General features: G+C 41.9%; 1 protein-coding gene across 1 annotated transcript in view; it reads right to left on the reverse strand.

The window, feature by feature from the left end:
• Nucleotides 1–21,802, reverse strand: part of GPC3 (glypican 3) — a 436,626-nt gene that overhangs the window by 147,934 nt on the left and 266,890 nt on the right. The window contains exon 4 of the mRNA XM_056130281.1: nt 1,030–1,163. Coding sequence (XP_055986256.1) covers nt 1,030–1,163 — 134 coding nt within the window. The remainder of the gene's footprint in view (nt 1–1,029; nt 1,164–21,802) is intronic.

Below are 21,802 nucleotides of genomic sequence, written 5' to 3' on the forward strand. Positions count from 1 at the left end.
TCATACTTTAATACTGCCACTAGTCCATGAGTTTGGAAAGAGCTTTTGGGAAGAAAATGGGCTTTCTGAGAGGATTGTTTAGAAGACAGTATCTCAGGCTGTTCTCCTGCCTTCTCTCACTCTAAACATATTATAAAAGTACCACCATTTCAAATCCCCAGTAGTCAGTGGATATGAACTGAAATCACTGAGACCCAATCAGACATGTTACTCACTTGATCTCTTCATTTTCTATCTTTAAGCCAATATCTCCCAGGCTATTCCAGGTCAACAGGAAGTGGGAACCTGAGTCAATGGTGGGGTTGGCTACCATCCTTTGGAGGAGGATAATTCACCAAGATTTATGTTGGGTTTGCCATCTGATTGCTACCCCTGACTTGGAACCATGAAGCCAGAGTAGGGAAGGAGGCAATGTGAATGGGGGAGGAGGCAGAAGGAAGAGAAAGAAGAAACTTTAATTCCTCATTTGCTGGCTTAGAAACAAAATCCTTCATTTCTTGTTTTATGGGGCAGAGGAATCGAACTCGAGTCGGCTATGTTGGCTGCGTGCAAGGCAAACGCCCTACCACTGTGCTATCGCTCCAGACCCTTGTTTTATAAGAAAGTGAAATATGTTGTATGTGTGTATGTGTGTGTGTGTGTGTCCTGCTAGTTTGTCTCTAGTACATGCAACCCTGATACACCATTCAGAATGGAAAAAGTCACAAACCAAGATATGGAATTTTGAGATCATATTTTAAGCTGAAGAGGTTATGTTGTGTTTAATCAATATCTTGAATAGAGAAGTCCATTACATTCTGTGTGGCTATACTAGACAATTACATATAGCCAATTTACATTTAAATTTGAATTGGCCATAATAAAATATCTTTCACTTCAACATTGACAGAGGATAGAATTGAATTCATCAAGCACCAGACTCAGATGAACTAAATAACAGGTATTTAAGAAGTTTCACTCCAATGATTTTTGACTTGAAAACACAATTTCTAATTGTATGCTGAAACAGAAGGAAAAAAATCCTCTCACCTTCTTCGGCTGGATAAGGTTTCTTCATGTTCTACATGAGCAACTTTTAATACCTTCTTGTCAATAAACAGATCTTCGGGATAATAAGCCGATCTATATTGGCGTTGCTGAGAATAGGCACATAACTTGCCAATCTACAAAAAAAGAGAGAAATGCAATATAATTATGTGGTACCTTCTGAGATATGATAGAAGGAACAAAATTTGAAACACACGTCAATTTCTTTCCCAGTCTCTTTTCAACGAACAGAATAAATTTATGGCAAGAACCTAGAAAAAAGAGAGGAATGTGCTTTTAAGACCAAGGACCATCTATACAAAGCAAGACTAAAGACTGTGGGGATGGGGCACTCTGAGTAAAGACTCTTCAGAGATTTCCAAACAGGGAAAAACTTTTCCCCTGTATTGAAATGTTTATGCGAGAAGCCCTGCCTCATAGGACATAAAGACTATCTTTCAGTGGCCTTTTATTTATACATTGGAGTCTTCACACCTGGGAATCACAAAGTTTAGGAAGAACTGGAACACGATATGAAAAAGCATGTGAGAGATGAAAAGATTCTTCACAGAATAGTCTCCCATGTATAAAGTGATCCCAGTTTTTTGTTTTTGGTTTTTGGTTTTGTTTTGCAGGAAGGATACATTTGGGCCCATAGCTGGCTACGCTTGGAGTCGACTCCTAGCTCTGTGCTCAAGAATCACACTTGGAGCTGGAACAATAGTATAGTGGGTAGGGCATTTGCCTTGCACGCGGCCAACCTGGGTTCGATTCCTAGTGTCCCATATGATTGCCCAAGCACCACCTGGAGTAATTCCTGAGTGCAGAGCCAGGAATAACCCCTGGGCACTGCCGGGTGTGACCCAAAAAGCAAAAAAAAAAAAATCACTCTTGAAGGTACTTGGGGGACCTTCGGCTGTGATGGGAGTCAAACTGGAATCAGCCACCTGCCAGGCAAGCATCTTGCCCTCTGTACTATTGTTTCAACCCCTAGGGACTTGGCACTAGATTTATTGTTTCACTTTGAGCTCATTTAGTCGACAGCAGAGCATAAGCAATATGATCACCCCCCCCCAAATATATTGATGTTTGATGTCTATTTGTTAATACTCTATATCTCAAAAAAGATTAATTTTCAGTGTTCAAAAGCAGGTATGACAAGGTCAAGGTGAGTCTATATATCATATGCTTAATTTTTTAATGGAGCAGTGTTGAGCTACAACCACTGGAACTCAGAATCTCTGCTCTGGAGTGACACCTGGTGAGGCACAGGGGACCACATGTGCTGTCAGATACTGAAATGGGATTGGTCCCATGGAAGGTAAGCATCTTAGTCCCCTAACTATCTTTCTGGTTGCAGTACATTTAATACGTGTTAGGAAAAATACTAACTGTTCTTTGACACTTTGTACTTCAATGATAGACTGCACTGCACTTTGGGCACAGTGACACACTTAGTAAAGGCAAAATAACTGAATTGAATTGAAGGGGAACTGTAGTGTCAAGTCTGACAGCTACTCTACTGAAAGGCCATCATGGACTAGTAGACCAGGTGGATGGGCACCATAAAACTGTTATTATTTTTCATATACAAAGTCACAGAGGGTAGGGCATTTGCTTTGCACGTGGCTGATCTGGGTTTGATTCCTCCATCCCTCTCAGAAAGCCTGGCAAGCTACTGTGAGTATCTTGCCTGCACAGCAGAGCCTGGCAAGCTACCCATGGCATATTCGATATGCCAAAAACAGTAACAACAAGTTTCACAATGGAGACGTTACTGGTGCCCGCTTGAGCAAATTGATGAACAATGGGACAACAGTGTTATAGTACAGTGCTATAGAAAGGCAACACCATATTTCATTTTGTATAGCTTAAGCCTCATCACATTTCTGTCTCTTCTTGGCAGTACCGGGATAAAACCCAGGGCCTGCTATATGCAAGGCAAATGCTTTATTGCTGAATAATATTCCCAGCACACTAGGCTATCTAACTTTGCAAAGTTTTTTATAATGATGAAACTCTTTTTTGGGGGGGGCAAGGGGGTGGTAGGCACACTGGTTGGTACTTAGAGTTCACTCCTGGAGGGCTCGGGGGACCACATGAAGTTCCATGGATGGAACCTGGCACATCTATATGCAATCTGCTGTACTATCAGTCCATTCCCAAAACTAAACTCTTGAATTAGAAAAACATCTAGTATCAGCAGTAACATTAATTCCACAAATGACAGCTATGTTCCAACATTTACACCACTGATTCTCAAGGGTATATCTGACTAGGAATGAAACCAAGATTTGAGGCGCTTAAAAATGTGCCATTTGATTTGAGACTGTATGTTGTGGAGTTTTTCAGAAGTATTTCATTCGGTGGGGGTAATTTTTAAAAAAATGTTATTAGTGAAACACCATGAGGCACAGTTGTAGACTTACACATTTTTGTGCTTCGGTTTCAATTATCAATGATCGAGTACCCATCCCTCCACCAGTGCCCATTTCCCACCACCACAGATCCCAATATCCCTCCCACCACCTTCCCCCCCCCCATCCTACCCTGCCTCTGTGGAAGGGCACTCCCTTTTGTTCTCTCTCTAATTTTGGGTGCTGTGGTTTGCAAAAAAGGCATTGAGTGGCAATCATGTTCAGTCTATAGTATACTTTCAGCATGCTTCTCAGGATGGGGGTAATATTAACATCCTAAGAACGACCTGTAGTTTACAAACAGGTCCTAACTGGTGGCCATCACACAGGGAGCTTTGCATCGATGCTCTCTCAATGAAGGACTGAAAATCACATCAATGAGTGAGAGAGCAAAACACCAGACTAGCGGGCCAACCAATAGGAAAGGAGGGATCACAGGAAGGAAAAAATTAGGAATGGGGTCACAGTTGGAAAAGGTGGAGAAATTCTGCTTTTTTTTGCGGGGGAGGTCATACCTGGCAATCTAAGGGGTTACTCCTGGCTCTGCACTCAGGAATTACTCCTGGCGGTGGCTCAGGGAACCATATGGGATGGCAGGGATCGAACCCAGGTTGGGCGTGTGCAAGGCAAACTCCCTACCCTCTGTACTATCACTCCAGCCCCAATAATTCTACTTTATCTTAAGCAACTGGCTGGATGACAAAGTTAAGCTCTCTCTATTCACTTCCAAGAAACTGAACGCAGGTTCAAGTGAGGGCAGCGTATACACCATAAATATGTGCAGGAATGTGTACGTACATGTTTACTTTGTTATGCTGCAGGTGAAGTTGAGCAGAACCGAACCATGATTATCACTGTGTACGCCTCTATTTACACTTCTTCTGTGATCAGAGATCAACATGACAGACTTTCACTAGCGTCAACATATTCTAAGTCAGCACCATCAGGACATGTGCTTGATGGACACCTGTTCCCAATCCAGCCCCGGAATCCACATCTCTCACAGAACACGGTTATTTGCACCCCACAGCTGTGATCCCTCCTTTCCCCATTGAAAGCCTGCCCTTTGTGTTGCAGTGAATACTAATTGGGCCACAGCAAGACTTGAAAATCTTTTTTTACCACTCCTGAACTATGGGAAAATGGTGCATCAGAGGCAAAAAGTAGGAAGGGTAAGAACCAATGAAAATGTAGCCAGTGTGCAAACTGACCTTTCCCCCCACAAAGCCACCCAATATGGCCTGAACAAGCCTACTTCCCAAGACTGTGTGGGGTAAAGGACAAACAATGATATCCTGCCAACAACCCCAGTCCCCCTCAAAAATCTGCCACATCATATAGACAGGCTGTATTTACTTCCCCCAATCTACCATGAAGCAAATTCCTCTCATAAACAAAGCATTGGTAGATTCCCCTCTTCATTGGACCATTTGCTCCACATCTTTCACCTCCACACCGTGTGGAATGCAGATGAATATTATTTGCTGATGGGGAGACATAGACACAAGAAAGCAAGTCTTATTTACAAAGAGAAGCCGTATTCCCGTTAATGAGGGCCTTTCAAGTCCACCCTTGGGAAGAATCAGACCAGGGGGAGCAGACCTGGGTCGCGTTTGACAGCTGCACTTGCTCAAGAAGCTGCCCCCGCCCCCCACAGCACTTTAAAAATCAGTATCCTGCCTAGGAGTTTAGGGCTCTTCAAACAGTGCAATCCAATTTCCTTTCACAGACTAATGTACCTAGTCAAGGAGGCCACTGCCTTTCAGCGTGGTTAGTTGGAGTGAATTTATTGAATAGCTGAAGCATCTCTATCAATAGCCCAGAAATATAAAACCTTTTTTGTTTTCCAGGACCTGAGATTCCTAATGGTGCTTTTATTAAAGTGCCAGAACCTGGGGCAGGAAAAGTAATAATGCTCTGAAGTGTTAGGAGCCCTGAAACCTAAGAAGCCAAGGCTCCAGACTGCATCCAGGTCTCCAGGTCATCCCAATAACTTTAGTCCCATTCTTGGCTCACCTGGATGGAGAAAATCCACCTAAGTACATCCAGCAGCAAGAGGGACTGACACCACTGGGGCTGGGCAAGGCATAGCACATACTCAGAGACTGTGTTTTGGTTCAAGATTATTTCTTTCAAACTTAGAGGAAAAAGGAAAGATAGTAGCTGAAATGGAATGAATCAGTTTGTTGAGAAAGTGATTGGGTTTACTTTTGTGTAATTTTATAAAAAGTTGAAACTTCCATGAACAAATCGACACCATTAAGGGAGGATTTGAGTGGAAATCCCCAGGAGTACGGGCATCAGGAAACCTGGATGGACACCCTATTTCTCCTCAGTCACAGCTGGAATGCATTTTGACCCGGAAGCAGAGCTTCACTTCACCAGGAAGCTATTTGATTCCGGGTTCCTTTGGAGAAGAGCACAAATTGTTTTTCAAGTAAAGTCTGATGTCAAAGATTATAAAATCATGCAAAGTATTTAGTTAGATGCACTTCAACCATACAAGCCATAACAGAGAATGTAAAGAACTGCAGATACACCACGGGTTAAAATCTAACAGCATAAGGGCCAGAGAGCTAGTACAGGGGTGCAGGTATTTGCCTTATGCTGCTGACCCTGCATAGATCCTGACACTGTGTAAGATCCCTTGAGCATTGCTAGGGTTTGTTCCTGAGCACTGAGCTAGGAACAGCCATTAGCACTGCAAGGTATGGCCCAAGAGTCCCTCAAGGATGCTAAGAAGTAACTGCATTCATGTTTGAGCCCCCTTTTCTTGTTAACGCTGGGAGCTCTTAAGTGACTCAAAGCCTCAGACCTGGTCTTTCTAGATGGGCAACAGAGAAAGAAAACCTGTATTTAAAGCTTCTTAACAGTCCTGATACCCCACAGACTTTCACAAAATACCTACTCCAGTCTAGGTTTTCACAAATAACTTATATAAACATTCTCTGTTTTCTAGTAGTCCTACCCTCTAAGAAATACGGAGCATTTATCATCATCATCATCATCATCATCATCATTTTGGTTTGGGGTGTCACAGCCAGCAGTATTTAGGCTTGACTCCTACCTCTGCACTCAGGGTTCACTACTGGCAGGCTTGGGGGATTATTTGTGGTTCCAAGAATCAAATCCGGTTCAGCTGCCTACAGGTAGCTTCCCTACCCACTGTACTATCTCTCCAGCTCCCCCACTTCGCAAAGCAGATATTATTATTATTTTTAAAATTATATTCAAGGCATGATATTTTGGGCCACACGTGGCAGTGTTCAGGGATCACTTCTGGTTGTACTGTGGTGGGGCATATGCAGTGTCAGGGATCAAACTGGGATCAGCAAGGCAAGTGCCTTGACCTCTGTCTTATCTCTCTGGCCCAGAATTTCTGTCCAGAAAAATAAGCCTCAGGGGCTTCACAGTTTTAGCCCTGTAGTCCTCAAGACCACCCAGTTGGAATTGAAGAACAATAATCATTATTTTAAAACACTGTAAATGTACTTCAAAGAAAGACTAGCTATTAAAGATGAGTAGAAAAATGACATCTAATTTGAATCGAAGTTTCCGGTGGGATTTCTAGTGGAATTAATTAAACTCTTTGGCCTGCTAAGTAAGAGTCAATTAGCAACCACACTAGGACTTAGAAGTCCTTGTTTTGTTTTAAGCCACACCTCGTGGTGCTTAGGGATTAGTCCTGGCTATGCACTCAGGAATAACTCCTAGTGGGCTTGAGTGACCTTATGGTATACCAGGGACCAAACCTGGGTCAGCCAGGCACAAGGCAAGTGCCCTACCCATTGTACTATGGTTCTGGGCCCTAAAGACTAGGAAGTTCTGTGGGATGTACCTGACCCCTTGGCTCTTAAAGTCATAGATTCCTGGATTAGCTACAAAATTGACCATGATCCTGACAATTAGCCTAGGTCTAGTCTGATGTCAGATTCAAGTAAATTATTTTTTGTTTTATGTTTTTTTTGTTTTGTTTTGTGTGTGTGAGGGGGTGAGAGCACTTGGCTAGGCTTAGGACTTATTTTTAGTTCTGTGCTCAGAAATCACCCCTGATGATACTCAGGGGATCGTACATGGTGGCCAAGCATCAAATTCAGGGACTCAAGTGACCACATGTGATGCTGGATTTGAACATAGATGAGTCACATACAAGGCTTGCCTGTTATAACCTTGCCTGTTATACTATCTCTCTGACCCCTCCAAGTGTATTATTTTATTCCTTTCCCCAAAGAGAAGCGTCACTTAATTCTATGGCTACAAAAATGCATTGATTTGACCTTTAGTTGCAGTACCCCAAAAGAACAGATAATGGGGCGGAGGGGGCACAGCAACATTAAACATCTAGCCATGAAAGATTGATTTTGCTCTCAATTTAAAAATCAGATGAATGTATGCAGGAGAGAGAGTATAGGACTAAAGTGCTTGCACTGCATTTCATCAACCTGAATTTGATCCTTAGCCACCGTGTGTGGTCCCCAGAGTACAATCAGGAGTGCTTCCTGAGCACAGAGTCACGAGTAAGCCCTGAGCACTGCCAGGTGTGGCTCAAAAACCACTCTCCCCAGGAGACAACGAAAGGCTTTCCATTTTGTTTCTCAAAAAATATATAAACAAATCAAAATAAATAAAAAATAGATAATTAGGCAAAGTTTGTTATCATTTAATGAGTGGCCTAAGAAGTGGCATGGTATACCAGATAACTTTTTTTTTTTTTTGCTTTTTTGGTCACACCCAGCAATGCACAGGGGTTACTCCTGGCTTTGCTCGGGGAACCATATGGGATGCTGGGAATCGAACCCGGGTCAGCCGCATGCAAGGCAAATGCCCTACCCGCTGTGCTATCGCTCCATCCCCATACCAGATAACTTTTAAGAGCTAAGCCAGAGGCTACACCAAAACCCAAGGACTTCTAAATCTAAAGGTCCTTTCCAGTTTTACTTAATGTTATAAGAACTATTTGCCTAGATTTTACCTGATCAATGTCATCCCAAGGAGTGATATCTTGGGCATTGTTGCTAAATAACTGGTATATAGTTTTTGATCACTGAGGATTTCTCAGAACCCCAAAGAATTCAAATTAAAACTCTCTCCATGTATATGCAATGGAAACACTGTCTGCACTGTCGTCCCATTGTTCACTGATTTGCTCGAGCGGGCACCAGTAATGTCTCCATTGTGAAACTTGTTACTGTTTTTGGCATATCGAATATGCCATGGGGATCTTGCCAGGCTCTGCCATGCGGGTGGGATACTCTTGGTAGCTTGCTTGGCTCTGGGAGAGGGACGGAGAAAATGAACCCAGGTTGGCTGCATGCAAAGTCCTACCCGCGTGCTATTGCTCCTGCCCACCCAATGAAAACATGAATCCTAATCCTGTGGCTCATTCTGGAAGATTTCCTGTGACATTTTCCTCAGGGTAACCTGAGAGCTGGGAGAGGGTCAAGAGGGATTTCCTAAGGGTTCAAGTTAAAATGAGATCATGAACGAACTTCAGTTTATTCCTTTCCGTTGTCAATGATTGCTATTGTTCAATTGCACTTAATTAACTCTTAAAAGTTTCTAAACAGAATGTACATGGAAATGATGTTATAGACAACATAAACTTTTTAATAGTAGTAACCATATCCATTTAACAATTCTACAGGTGTAATAAAAATGCTAATATATGTTAATGTTTAGCCTGTGGTTAATGTTTTGTCTTGGTAATTTCCCCAGGGTTTTTATTACTGATTTAAATCTGCCACACTACTCAACTGATTGCTCTGCTTCCACAAACTGCATGGAAGAAGCTCAAGTGAATACTGATGAACAGAAATGAGCACACATTTGGCTGGGTGAACCATTCTTATTATATGCTTGTAATCATTGCATACACTTTGTACAATGAGACGGGCATGGCAGGCACTTTCCCATTCATTTTTCCTACAGAAACTATGCATATGAGCATTAAATGAATTTATGGCACCCTGCACTTCAAGAAACACATCATTATTAATTAAGTATTGATTGATCTGGATCTAGAGCCCAGAGGATGATGAACAGGTCCAGTGACAAGAAATGTGCTCAGACTCCCCCTTCCCCCCTGTTTCCACCCAGATGTTTGGCTGTGAATTATCATGAATTGCGTGGCCATTAAAATGAAAGTTCACTAATAATGTGTAATGTATTTGAATCACACTACTTTAAGGAATCGGGTGTCATTCTTTGAACATTACAGACAAGTGAGCTCTTTAAAGAAATTGGAAGCCAATACAAGCAACTAATGTCCTTCAGCTTCGTCTGCTGTAACACTGAATTACAGCCCTATATTCGAGTGGAAAGCAGGTACACAATTGGCAGTCTGGAGACCTGGGTACCAGTCCCAGCTCAAACTTATCATTTCAATAACTCCAGAGAAGTCATTTCATTTGCCTCAATCTCAGCTTTCTCATCTGCAAAATGAAGGTAATCACCATGCCAGTCATATTGGGCCATGGTATGCGGACCAAATAAAATGATGGAAGAGGGACTGGAGAGACAAGTGAAGGGTCACAGCACTTGTCTTGTTAGGGGCCGGAGCAATAGTATAGCAGGTAGTTCATTTGTCTTGCACACAGCCAAACCATATTCAATCCCTGGCAACAAAAAGCACTCGTCTGGGATGCTGACAACTCCAGTTTGATACCCCGCACTGCAGAGGGTGAGCATGCCCAGTGGTCTCTCCTGAGCACAGAACCAGGAGCAAGCCCTAAGCACTGCCAGGTATGGCCCCCAAATAGAAAGAAATTAAGAAATGAATGAAGGATGTGTAATGGCTCCAACATCCAGAAAGAAACTGGATACATTCAGGCCCGGAGAGATCTACAGCGGGCAGGACATTTGTCTTGATTTGAACCACCCAGATTTGATCCCTGACATCCAATATGGTCCACTGGTCCCCCAAGCACCACCAGGAGTAATTCCTGAGTGCAGAGCCAGGATTAACCTTTGAGCACTATCGGGTGTGGCCCAAACAACCAGAAAAAGAAAAAAAAAACAGAAAATGGATCCATTCTATCTCTAAGCAGAGACTGCTTCCCTTTTGTAATCAACTATGTATGGCAGGACCCTGGGTTAGCTGTAAGAAAATCTGGGAAAGTTGTTTCAGGGAAGACTTCTGGAAGAAAGCAAAAGGAGGACACTTGGTCCCCAAGCTAGAAGGAAACCACATGGGGTGAGTTCACATTCGTGTACCACACAGTCTGCCCCATGTTGTTTGGGCCTATCTCATCTATACTTCTGAACTCCAATTACTGAAAGGTAGTCCATGATCTTTGTGGGGTTCCCGACATCTCCAACCTGCATTCTTGTTTCTGGGGTGGCAGAATGCTGTGGGATGTGGTTGTATTTTGGGTCCACACCCAGCAATGTCAGTGGTGGTGATTAGCAAGGGAATCCTGCTGGGCTAGGGATCAAGCCTGGGCCTTCTGCATGCAATGTGTGTACTCCAGCCCTTTGAGTCTTCTCCCCAGGCTTAGGGAAGACAGGTTTTAAATATTCCTTTTGTGGAAGAGACTTGCATGTTATAAATTTATAGCTGCCACATAGGGATGCTGAGTTGAAGAGAGACTTGCGTGTGTGCCTAGCACTTCTTATGCAATACCAATCCTTTCCCAACACCAGGTTCCCAGGGCATTATCTTTTCATTGTGCCTGACTGGTAACACAAGGATCAAAAGACAACTTCATGTACCTGTCAGTAAATGTAATAATCATGTCAAATACCATTTCTCCAAATCTACTCATCTGCATTCATCTAACCCAGGAAATAGCATTGACCATGTACTCAACTGCTCAAGTCAGCACTGTAGCACTGTCCTCTCTTCTGTTGTTCATTGAGTTGCTCGAGCGGGCACTGGTAACGTCTCCATTGTGAGACTTGTTGTTACTGTTTTTGGCATATCGAATACGATACAGGGAGCTGGCCAGACTGCCCTGTGGGCGGGATACTCTCAGTAGCTTGCCGGGCTCTCTGAGAGGGATGGAGGAATTGAACCTGGGTTGGCTGCATGCAAGGAAAATGCCCTACCTCCTGTGCTATCGCTCCAGCCCGCTCAAGTCAGAAGTCATCAAAATATTTCTGGTCATTTCTCTCTCTGCCTCAGTTCCTCCCCCTAACCAGCTATGATCTTGGTTTACCCCATGCCTCCTATCTCACTGGATTTTTGTTTTGGAGCCACACTCAGAGTACATAGGTCTTACTCCTGGCCCTGTGTTTAGGGATCACTCCTGGTGGGCTCCCAGGAATCATATGGGGTGCCAGGGATTGAATCCAGATCTGCTACAGAGCCTTACCCACTGCACTATCCCATCCAGCTCCTAGACCCCTCTCTTAAGACACTCAGGCCAGGGAGATAGTAAGGAGGTTAATCGCTGGCCCTGCATGTGGCAGATTCTGGTTTCATCCTCGGCACTGCATTATTCCCCTAAGAAGTACAGCCAGGTGTCCCTCCTGAGCAGAGAACCATGACTAGCCCCTAAGCATCAGAGTGTGGACCCCCAAACCCAAAAGTCCAACCTAACAAAAAATATTAGTTTAAACATGTGTACTTTCCTCCACCCTCATGAGCAGGACAACAGAAACTGTCACTTAGAGCAGTGCTTCTCCAGCATATGTGGGCAATCGCCTTCGAATCCTGCTCCTGTACATTGGTAATCAGGAGGTCTGGAAGAATGGATGATATGAGAAGTGTGAAAATAGTCCAGGGGACTGTAGTGATCTACAGTGGGGAGGATATTTGCCTTGCATGCAGCAGATCTGGGTTCGATCCCTGGCATCCCATATGATCTCCTAAGTACTGGCAGGAGTGATTCCTAAGTGCAGAGAGAGGAGCAAACCCTGAGCATCATTGTTGTGTTCCCCAAAATATCCCCAAAAGGCCCAGTGATCTCCAAGGTGGGGTCCCCAAATGAGTGACACCAGCATTGTCAAGGAACTCAGAGCCAATGGAAATGTTAAGGCCACTCCCTAGACCTACTGATTCTGGAAAGCTGGGCGGGGGTGGGGAGGGGAGCTCTGGGATGTTTTATTTATTTACTTTTGGGGAACACACCCTGCTTAGGGCTTTCTCCTTCCTGTTGGGGCTAGGTGGTGATTCCTGGTTAAGGTGCTAGGAATCAAACCCAGGTCGGCTACCTGCAAGGTAAGCATCCTACACATTGTACTATATCTCTGCCCCACATAGTTTCAATAAACCCTCTGGGGGATTCTGACCTCAATGCAAGTTGGTGAGTCAATGCCACACAGCCCAAACATCCTCTTAACTATGCTACCCAGTTTCAATTCTGACCTCTCCCAATGTAGTCACTCTGAGACTCAATCAGGAGATTACAGAGGTGAAACCTATTTTCATAATAGTACTAAGACCATATTAGCTCTTTGTTACTTTTTTGTTTTGTTTTGGGGCCACATCAACAGTGCTCCTGCTCTTTTACTCACGAATCACTCTTGACAGGTTCTGGGGACCATATGGGGATGCTGGGGATTGAAACTTGGTTGGCTGTGTGCAAGGCAAGCTCCTTACTTTGTTAGTCTTATCTCCTCTCAAGTATGTAGATAATTTTCCAGAAGCTACACGCTGCATAATGACACGTTGCCCTGAAATGCATGTTTGTTTAGTCCCAATTCTTCCAAGATGCCAGATGTATGGTACCTATTCTTGCATTTTCCTGGAATAAATTGATTCAGCTTAGTACTTAGTGCTCTTACTGGATATTTCATGATGGTAGATTTCCTATCATCTTTAGAACTGCACATCATTTACCAAATTGCTCTTCTGAACTCCAGAAGTTTTGTGCTTATGCAAATGCGTAAGTAAAAAGCACCTTAAGGTCTTGTTTGCTATCTGATTTACAAAGAGTTTTTGAAAGTCGGGTGCTAAAAATGACTGTAACTAATTATTGTGGATGTTGTGTTTTATCAATCCATAAGATAAAATTTGTTGACAAAATATTTCTTTGATTTTTAAGTTTTTTCTTTTTAACAAATTATTTATTTATGTAAATGACAAAATATTTTTCTATGTTCAAGGCTGGAAGGTTAGCAGCTAAAGGGGACTTCCTAAGACACCTGTGCTGAACACCCAGTTGTGATTTCTAGGTCGAAAGATGTCAAAAGGTTAGGGCTGGAGAGATAGTACAGTGGGTAGGGTACTTGCCTTGCACCCAACATGACCTATCTGGATTTGATCCTGATGATCCCAATGATCCTGGGGGCACTGCCAGGAGTAATCCCTGAGCATCACTGGGTATGGTCCCCAAACAAACAAAAAGATGTCAAAAGAATGTCAAACAGGGGCTGGAGTAATAGCACAGTGGGTAGGACACTTGCCTTGCATGCGGTCAACCCAGGTTTGATTTCCAGCATCCCATATGGTCCCCCGAGCACCACCAGGAGTAATTCCTGAGTGCATGAGCCAGGAGTAACTCCTGTGCAACGCCGGGTGTGACCCAAAAAGAAAAAAAAAAAGGAGAAAGCAGGGACCAAAGCTGTAGATTACAACTGTAGTTAAATAAAACTATAGGAAAGCTTGTCATCCCTTGGGCCTTCTAGATACTATATTATTTGGGGACTGGGACATACACAGTGGTGCTCAGGGGGCTATTCCTGGATCGGAACTGAGTATTCCTGGCTCTGAGCTGAGGAGTAACTCCTGGGGATGCTGGGGGTGAAGTGGGGGGCAGTATGCCAGGAAGCAAACTAGAGGAGGCCACATACAAGCCCGTGTCCTCCTCTCTTTTACATTCGCTCCAGTCTGAAACGATGTTATTGCATCTGATAGAACATTAAAAAAATAATATGACAGAATAAGTGACGTTGTACGGACCTCTGGAAATCAATCATTCATAGCTTAAAGACCAGGGAATTAAATATTTGAACATCAATGTTATGAGCTCTTTAATAGTTAAAAAAAATTGGTTGTTGCAGCTTTTGGGGATGGAAAGGAAAAAGTCACTGGAGCATACTGTAAGGTAAGTGATTGCATTGCAGTTAGTGGAAAAATAAACAAAGTAGAGGAGAAACTAATAAGCCACAGTAGAAATGACCTTGCCAAATGCCTAGAGATAAAGAGTCAGTACAGGAAATCACATCACATTCCACTGAAAGAAAGAAACTCATCAAATGAAAGATTCAGCTGCACACAAAAAAACTGTAATTTTGCCATTCAAAATGGGTAAATCTACAGATGTGCCCTAGACTTCCTCCTTTGCTTAGATTTCTCCAGCATTGATCCAATGACCAGTTTTCAGTGCCTAGTAATATTAAAAGAAGATTCAGGATGGGAAAAAAAACTAGTAATGCTAAAATAGTCAACATATAAAATCACATTGTGGAAATTCATGGTTTACTACCTGAGCTGGCACTCAGAATGATGGTGTAAAGAGCAACCACTAGAGGGCGGGGAGAGTGGGCAAGGCAGTTGGTTCCATTCCTGGCACCACATATGGTCCCCTGGGCTCCACCAGGAGTGATCCTTGACGACAGAGCCAAGAATAAATCTGAGCACCGTCGGGTATAACCCCCAAACAAAAGAAATCAAAAAGGAAAAGAAAAAGAAATCAACTCCGCACCGAAGTCCCAGCAATTCTTCACTTCTGGTCCCATTCCTGGTTTCCAAGGATATTTCACAGCTGAGTCTCTAGTCACTTTCCTGTTTTCACCTGTCTACTCTGATTTCAGGGAGTTTGCCATGTTCTCTCCTCTTTACAAATCCAAGAAGTATGGAAATGTATCTGTCTCTTTAGTTTCCTGTTAGGATGCAGTAGCAACGTCCAAGCTGCTTACATGTGGAACTAGACACTCTGTGAGTACAAAGTTTGGCACTGGCTAGACACACAGTGGTTTGCTTTGAACAGGCTTGCACTGTTCCTTTCCAAGAAAATGCCTGCCACATACTCCAGTTTGTCACTCTTCCTTTCAAGTGAAACTAATGTTTCATGGAAAATGTGTCTAGTTCCTTTCATAACTCAGTCGCTCATGGGCTTTCCCCATGATGACTATCCTACTGTAGCACGAAGCTGTGTACTATGCATACTACCCGTTTTGGCACCCATAATATTATGGAGACATGTGGTCCAAGGTCAAGACTGACAAACACAATTTTTATGACTTCTCTGAGTAAATTCCTAAGTGAAACTGGTTCCCTATTTTTAAAACTGGGAATGCTTAGCAGTGACAAAAATATAATAACTAAGGGTCCAAGGGATATTCCAATGAGTAAGGTGTTGGCCTTACATGTAGCAAACGTTGGTTCAGTCATAGCATCAAATATGTTCCCTAGAATACCATCAGGGTCACAACAGGACACAAAGCCAGGAATAGCCGCTGAGCATCACTTGTAGTTTTTTTGTTTGTGATCCCTCCCCAAAGAGTCACAGCTATGAGTTTGGTGCTACTATCCTGACTCATGCTAAGGTGCCCGCAGTTTTACCTGCCATAAAGATCAACCAAACCCGGCATTGCTCAGAGATCACTTCTGGTGCTGCTAGAGAATCCAATGGGGTGCTGAGAGTCAAACCCAGGTCATTCTATGTCCAAGGCTTAGCTCCTGTATTATTGTCTCCCTGGAACCCAGAGTTGAAATTTGCAGGGGGACTCAATCAAAAGAGTGACCCTAATGACTGTGCCCCATACCTTCAAGAGCTCATCAGATTTCTATAATACATAGGAAAGAAAACTTTTCCAGGCTTCCGCCACTGGGAGGGGAGAACGGAACCATTCTGATATACAATGGAGCATGAGACTCTTCTCAATACGGCCTGTGGACTCAGGAGAAACTGGTTAACCAAAGTCTAATCTACTGAGGTATTAGCAGAGCTTAAGTGAACTGGGGAGCGGAAACACCCAACACCAGTTCAATCAAACCATTCACTCCCATACATGGGGGATTAAAAAAACTGAGAAACTCTTGTAACGTTCATGGTCCAAAGACTCAGACTCATTAAAAGACTGAGATCGAATCAGAGGACTATAGAATGCCTCCCCGCCCCTCGGTCCTCAGCAACACATTGCTAAAGGCCTAGTTACAACAGTTCCTTTTAACAAGTACATTGTGGAGAGATATTAAGGGGGGTAAAGGATCAAAGGACAACATTACTCAGGCTTCCCAGAAGGCAGAAGGGCCCCCAGAGAACATGGAGACAGAACATCATAACCAGAAATGGCAAGAATGTTAGCATGATGAGGCCAGGAATTTAAAATAACTATGATTTATTACTAATGGATAAGGGATATTGGCAATGCATGCAAAGAGATGGAAAAACCTATGAAGGAACCAAAGAAAGTGCTGGAGCGAAAAGAAGCACTTAGAGAAGTAAACAATCTTTTGATGCACTTTTTAGTAAACTGGACACAGCTATGAAAAATCTCTACATTAGAGGGTAAATCAATAGAATACTTGAAATACTTGAAATCCCAAGGGCAAAGAAAAGGCAGAAGGATAACAGAAAAAACTATCCAAGGGCTATGAGACAATGGAAATAAAAGGTGTAACAAGTATAATGGGAATAACAGAAAAAGAAGAAAGGCAGAAAAAGAAAACCAAAAATAGATGAAACAATGATTACTGATAATTTTTCCAATTACTGTCATATACAAAACCCAAATTAAGGAAATTCAGAGATCATCTAGTGGAATAAATGCAGAAACAAACAATAAACTCTACCCAGGCATATCAACTTCTTCAAATGATAGAAGTTAAAAAGGAAAAACATCCTAAAATCATGCAGAGGAGGAAAAAATTTTACCAACAAAGGACAAAAGCTGAGAATTACTTCCAATTTCTCCTCAGAAACAGTGTAAGCGAGAAGGGAAGAGAAATTTTTGAAGCATTTGGAGGAAAAAGTTAGCAACCTAGAATTCTATACTCTGAAGACTTATCCTTAAAAAGTTAGGAAGAAATACAAGACTTTCCCAACAAGAAAAAAGGGAATTTTGTTTCTAACAAACCTTTCCAAAATAAGATTTTTAAAGTTAAAAAAATAATATTGGTTATATACTTCTATCTATACAAATAATGAGGATCAACAAAAAATAGTATAGGGATAACAAAAAGAAAAGTTCTTTTTCTTATTTTTAATTTATCTGATATATGTTCAATATTGCACAAGCATATCTGGTTATGTTTGCACATGTATTTATCTCATGTAATAAAATGTATACATTTATATATTACTTATAAGGGAAACTAATAAAATAATGATACACAGGATGGAAAGAAGGAATTCGGAGAATTTTGTTGTGAGATACTGATACATGTGGCATGGTGTTTAAAAGAGGACCCAGATTAGTTGCAAATGTAAACTGCAAATTCTAGGACAACCACTACGAGAAAATTTTAAAGATTTAAAACATTACAACTGATTACTGCAATTTAGATGGAATTAGTGTCATGCTAAGTGAAGTTAGAATGTAAAAGATAAGTACCAGATGATTTCATTCCAATGCAGACTATAAAGAAACAAAGTAGGGGATTAGATGATTAGTCAATAGAACTGTGAACTGATGGGGGTGGGGAAAGAGTGAAAGGGACCATAGGACAATGGTGGAGGGAATCTTAAAACAGTAATGGAGGGATTAGTGTCATTGCTCTTCAAAGATAACAACTTCAATAATCATAAACTAAGCTACCTCAAATTACAAAAAAATCAGCACAAAGAAGAAGAAAAAGGAACTACAACCGATATGCTAACAAAGGAAGAAATTAAAAGTATTTAAATTGATTAATTAAAACCAGAATAAAGAAAAATAGGGTTGAAAACAAAAACTTTGAGCAAAAGGCCAGAGAGAGTACAATGGGTAAAATGCTGAGCCACCAGGAATGATGCCTGAGTACAGAGTCAGGAATAAGCTGGGTGTGGTTCCAAAACCAAATATGCTCCCCTCCCCCAGGAACAATTTTAAGGGTAACAGAAAACACAGTAATGAACATAGCCAAGACTCTCCAACTATAGTAATAACCACTTCAGTGGTCTAAATGAATCAATTCAAAGGAACTGTCAGTGCACTCTCCCCACTATCTTGTGTGGGGGTTGTTTTTTTACCTTCATCTCAACTTTTCAAGTTGAATTTGTACCTGTCTCTCATCCCTCTGGAAAAGCTCACTTAGCCCTGAATGTAGTCTTTCCTTTATAACTTGTATTTCCCAAATAAGCTCAATTCACACACCCCTCATGGTTCCCAAATAAACTTAATTAACACACACAAAAAGGGACTGTCACATTGGATTTTTGAAACAAGTGACCTGGGCATGGGAGATAGCTTAAGTGGTAGAGCACATGCCTTCCATATGTGACACCCTAGATTTCATCCCCAGCACCACATGGCCACCCGTGGAACTGCTATATTTTTTTAAAACCATAATTATAAAAAACAAGACATGATCTAGCTGCATGGGAGTCTACAAGCAACTGTGTTAAATATAAAGCCACACAGAAATGAAAAGTAAATGGATGGATAACAACATTACATACCAAGTCACATCAAAGATAGGAGAAAGTCATATTAATAGCAGGTCAATTTAAAAAAAATAAAGAAAACTGTCCAGGATTAAAGAAAGGGCATCAGAAAACAATAAAGTTGCCAATTATTCAAGAAGACAAGAATGTGTACTGTGTATGTGCCTAACAATAGAGCAAAAGGCAAAAAAAAAAATGACACGAGGCAAAAGCTGATACAACTGCAAGGAGAAAGATGAATCTACTATCACAGTTGGCCACTTCAACACTCCTCTCAGAAATGAACAGATTTAGCAGCCATAAAACCCTTTTTGTGCACAGAGGCTGAATTTTCATCGGTCTAACTAGAATGAGTGTGGAAGCAACTCAGAGAGTCCAACTGTCTGTGATGAGAGCAGAAATTAACACAAAGTTGCGAAAAATGTGAAACATAGATCATCTCCGTGAAAGTATTTTGTCTCAGAAATTATGTTTTGAGGAGAAAATGTGAACATGCTGCTAACTTTATTTTTATTAGTTTTAAAAAGAAAGATACATTTCAAAAATTCAAGTTTTGGGTTGTTATGAGGTCACACCTGGCAATACTGTGAGGTGCTGGGCATGGAACCATTGTCAGCCATGTGCAAGGCCTTAACCCCTGTACAATCTCGCCAGCCCTAAATCCTACTATATTAAATAACAAGAGATATGATTCACATAAACAAACATCTCTCAAAATCTGTAGTCCCAACAGATCCCAACAATGAGTGTTTACCTCAGGGCATCACCAGGTATGGTACTCACAATGATAACAGCAAACAATAATAATAACTCCAAAACATCTACTCCTTCCATCACATTCTATGGTCAGTTCATTTATAGCATCATGGGCTTTTATAAATGTTTTACCCTTCTGTCTAAAAATGATTCCCCTTATTCTTTGATTTGCAATTGACACTTAACTTCATTTTGGAACACTGTTCCTGTTCCCCAGATCTGAATTTGATTCCGGTCTATAATCTAGTATGACCATCTATATTTTCCTCATCATAAGACATGTAAGTTCATTAATAATAATTTAATATAAGTTCATTAATAATAAGTTCTATTGAGCTGTAGTCTTCTTCCATGAAAGGTGAAAGCTTCAGCTAGGGATGTGACTCAAGAAGTAAAGCACATACTTTGCATGTGTATGGTTCTGGTTTCAATCCCTGGCACTGCAAGACCTCTCAAGTCTTAATGGGTATGACCTTTGCTTTGGAGAGCTCTGGGAACGTACCAGTTGTACACTCCATAATAATAAAAAAGAATATCAACTTCAAGAAGGTAAAAGAAAATCAGTTTTTTGTTGTGTTTTTAGGCCACACTCAGTAGTGCTCAGGGTTTACTTCTAGCTCTGTGCTCAAAGATCTGTGCTCAGGGATCACTCCTGATGGACTTGGTGGACCATATGGGATGCTGGGGATGGAACCGAGGTTGGCTGCATGCAGAAAAAAAGTTCCACCCACTGCACTATTGTTCTGGTCCCAGAAAATCAGATTTGTACATTGTAATATTTCCAGTGTCAAGTAAAACACTCTACTAGGTGATAAGAAACACTTGCTGAGCTATGAAAGTAATATAACATTATGTCCGAATGAAGATATCACAAAAAAATCCAGAGTAAAGACTTCATAAAATTCTCCACAAAAGCAGTGAGAAAATGTTCAGTGTAAAGTTTTTTTTACCATGTTTCTGGAAGTCAACAATATTATAGAAATCTAAGAGCATTTATTAAAGAAAGTGCCTCAGGGGTCAGAGAGATATACAGCAGGATGGGCACTTGCATTGCACATAGACTACCTAGGTTCAATTCCCAGCACCACACATAGTCCCCCGAGCCCACCAGGACTGATCCCTGAGTGCAGAGCTAGGAGTATGCCCCGAGAAAGAATGGGTGTGGCCCAAAAGCCAAATATTCTTAAAAAAAGAAAGCAACTGAATTTCTCTAAGAACAGTGAGCATTCTTTGAAGCCAGTAATAGCCCAATACAAAAATCAGACAAAGATATCACCAGAGGAAAAGACTACCAATATGATTCATGAAGCCAGACTCAGAAATCCCCACTAGCAATATGAATCTAACATCACTGTATTCCATTGTTCATAGATTTGCTCGAGTGGGCACCAGTAACGTCTCCATTTGCCCCAGACCTGAGATTTTAGCAGCCTCTCCTTACTTGTCCTTCCCAACGGTGCTGTATTGGAGGCTCTTTCAGGGTCAGGGGAATGAGACCCGTTATTGTTACTGTTTTTGGCATATCAAATATGCCACAGGGAGCTTGCCAGGCTCTGCCGTGTGGGCGGGATACTCTCGGTAGATTGTCAGGCTATTTGAGAGGGACATATCCCCTCTTGCATATTCCCTAAAATTTAATCCCTTCCTCACACCACATGCAAATATTCAAGTAGGGAAAACTGAAACATAGATACCCAAACTATGAAACACTTAGACGAAAATATGGTCACCATGGATTTATTTGACAAGGTCAAAATAAATAAGGTTGCTACTCATGACAGACCCAGAACAAGTAAACAAAGGGGAAAACTAGAATTGTGCTTCACAAAACTTAAAGCAGTTTCATACTTCAAAGAACACTACTAAGATACTGAAAACTGGTAGGGGAGAGAGCTCAAAGGGTTGGTGCAAGTGTCTGATGTGCATCAGTTCCAAGTTTGATTCCCTTCATCTCAGAGGACTGTAAGTAACACTGGATGTGGGCCCTGGTGGTCCGCAATTACACTGAGTCCAAGCAACACCACAATTCCAGCTGACCACTGATCTGTCCGACCCACACAGCCAGGCCAAGTACTGCTGGGAATAACAACCAGAACTCCTTAGTAAAACTTTGGGAGGCCATGAAATGAA

Source organism: Sorex fumeus, unplaced genomic scaffold (assembly GCF_029834395.1).
Source record: "Sorex fumeus unplaced genomic scaffold, SorFum_2.1 ptg000075l, whole genome shotgun sequence".
NCBI lineage: Eukaryota > Metazoa > Chordata > Mammalia > Eulipotyphla > Soricidae > Sorex > Sorex fumeus.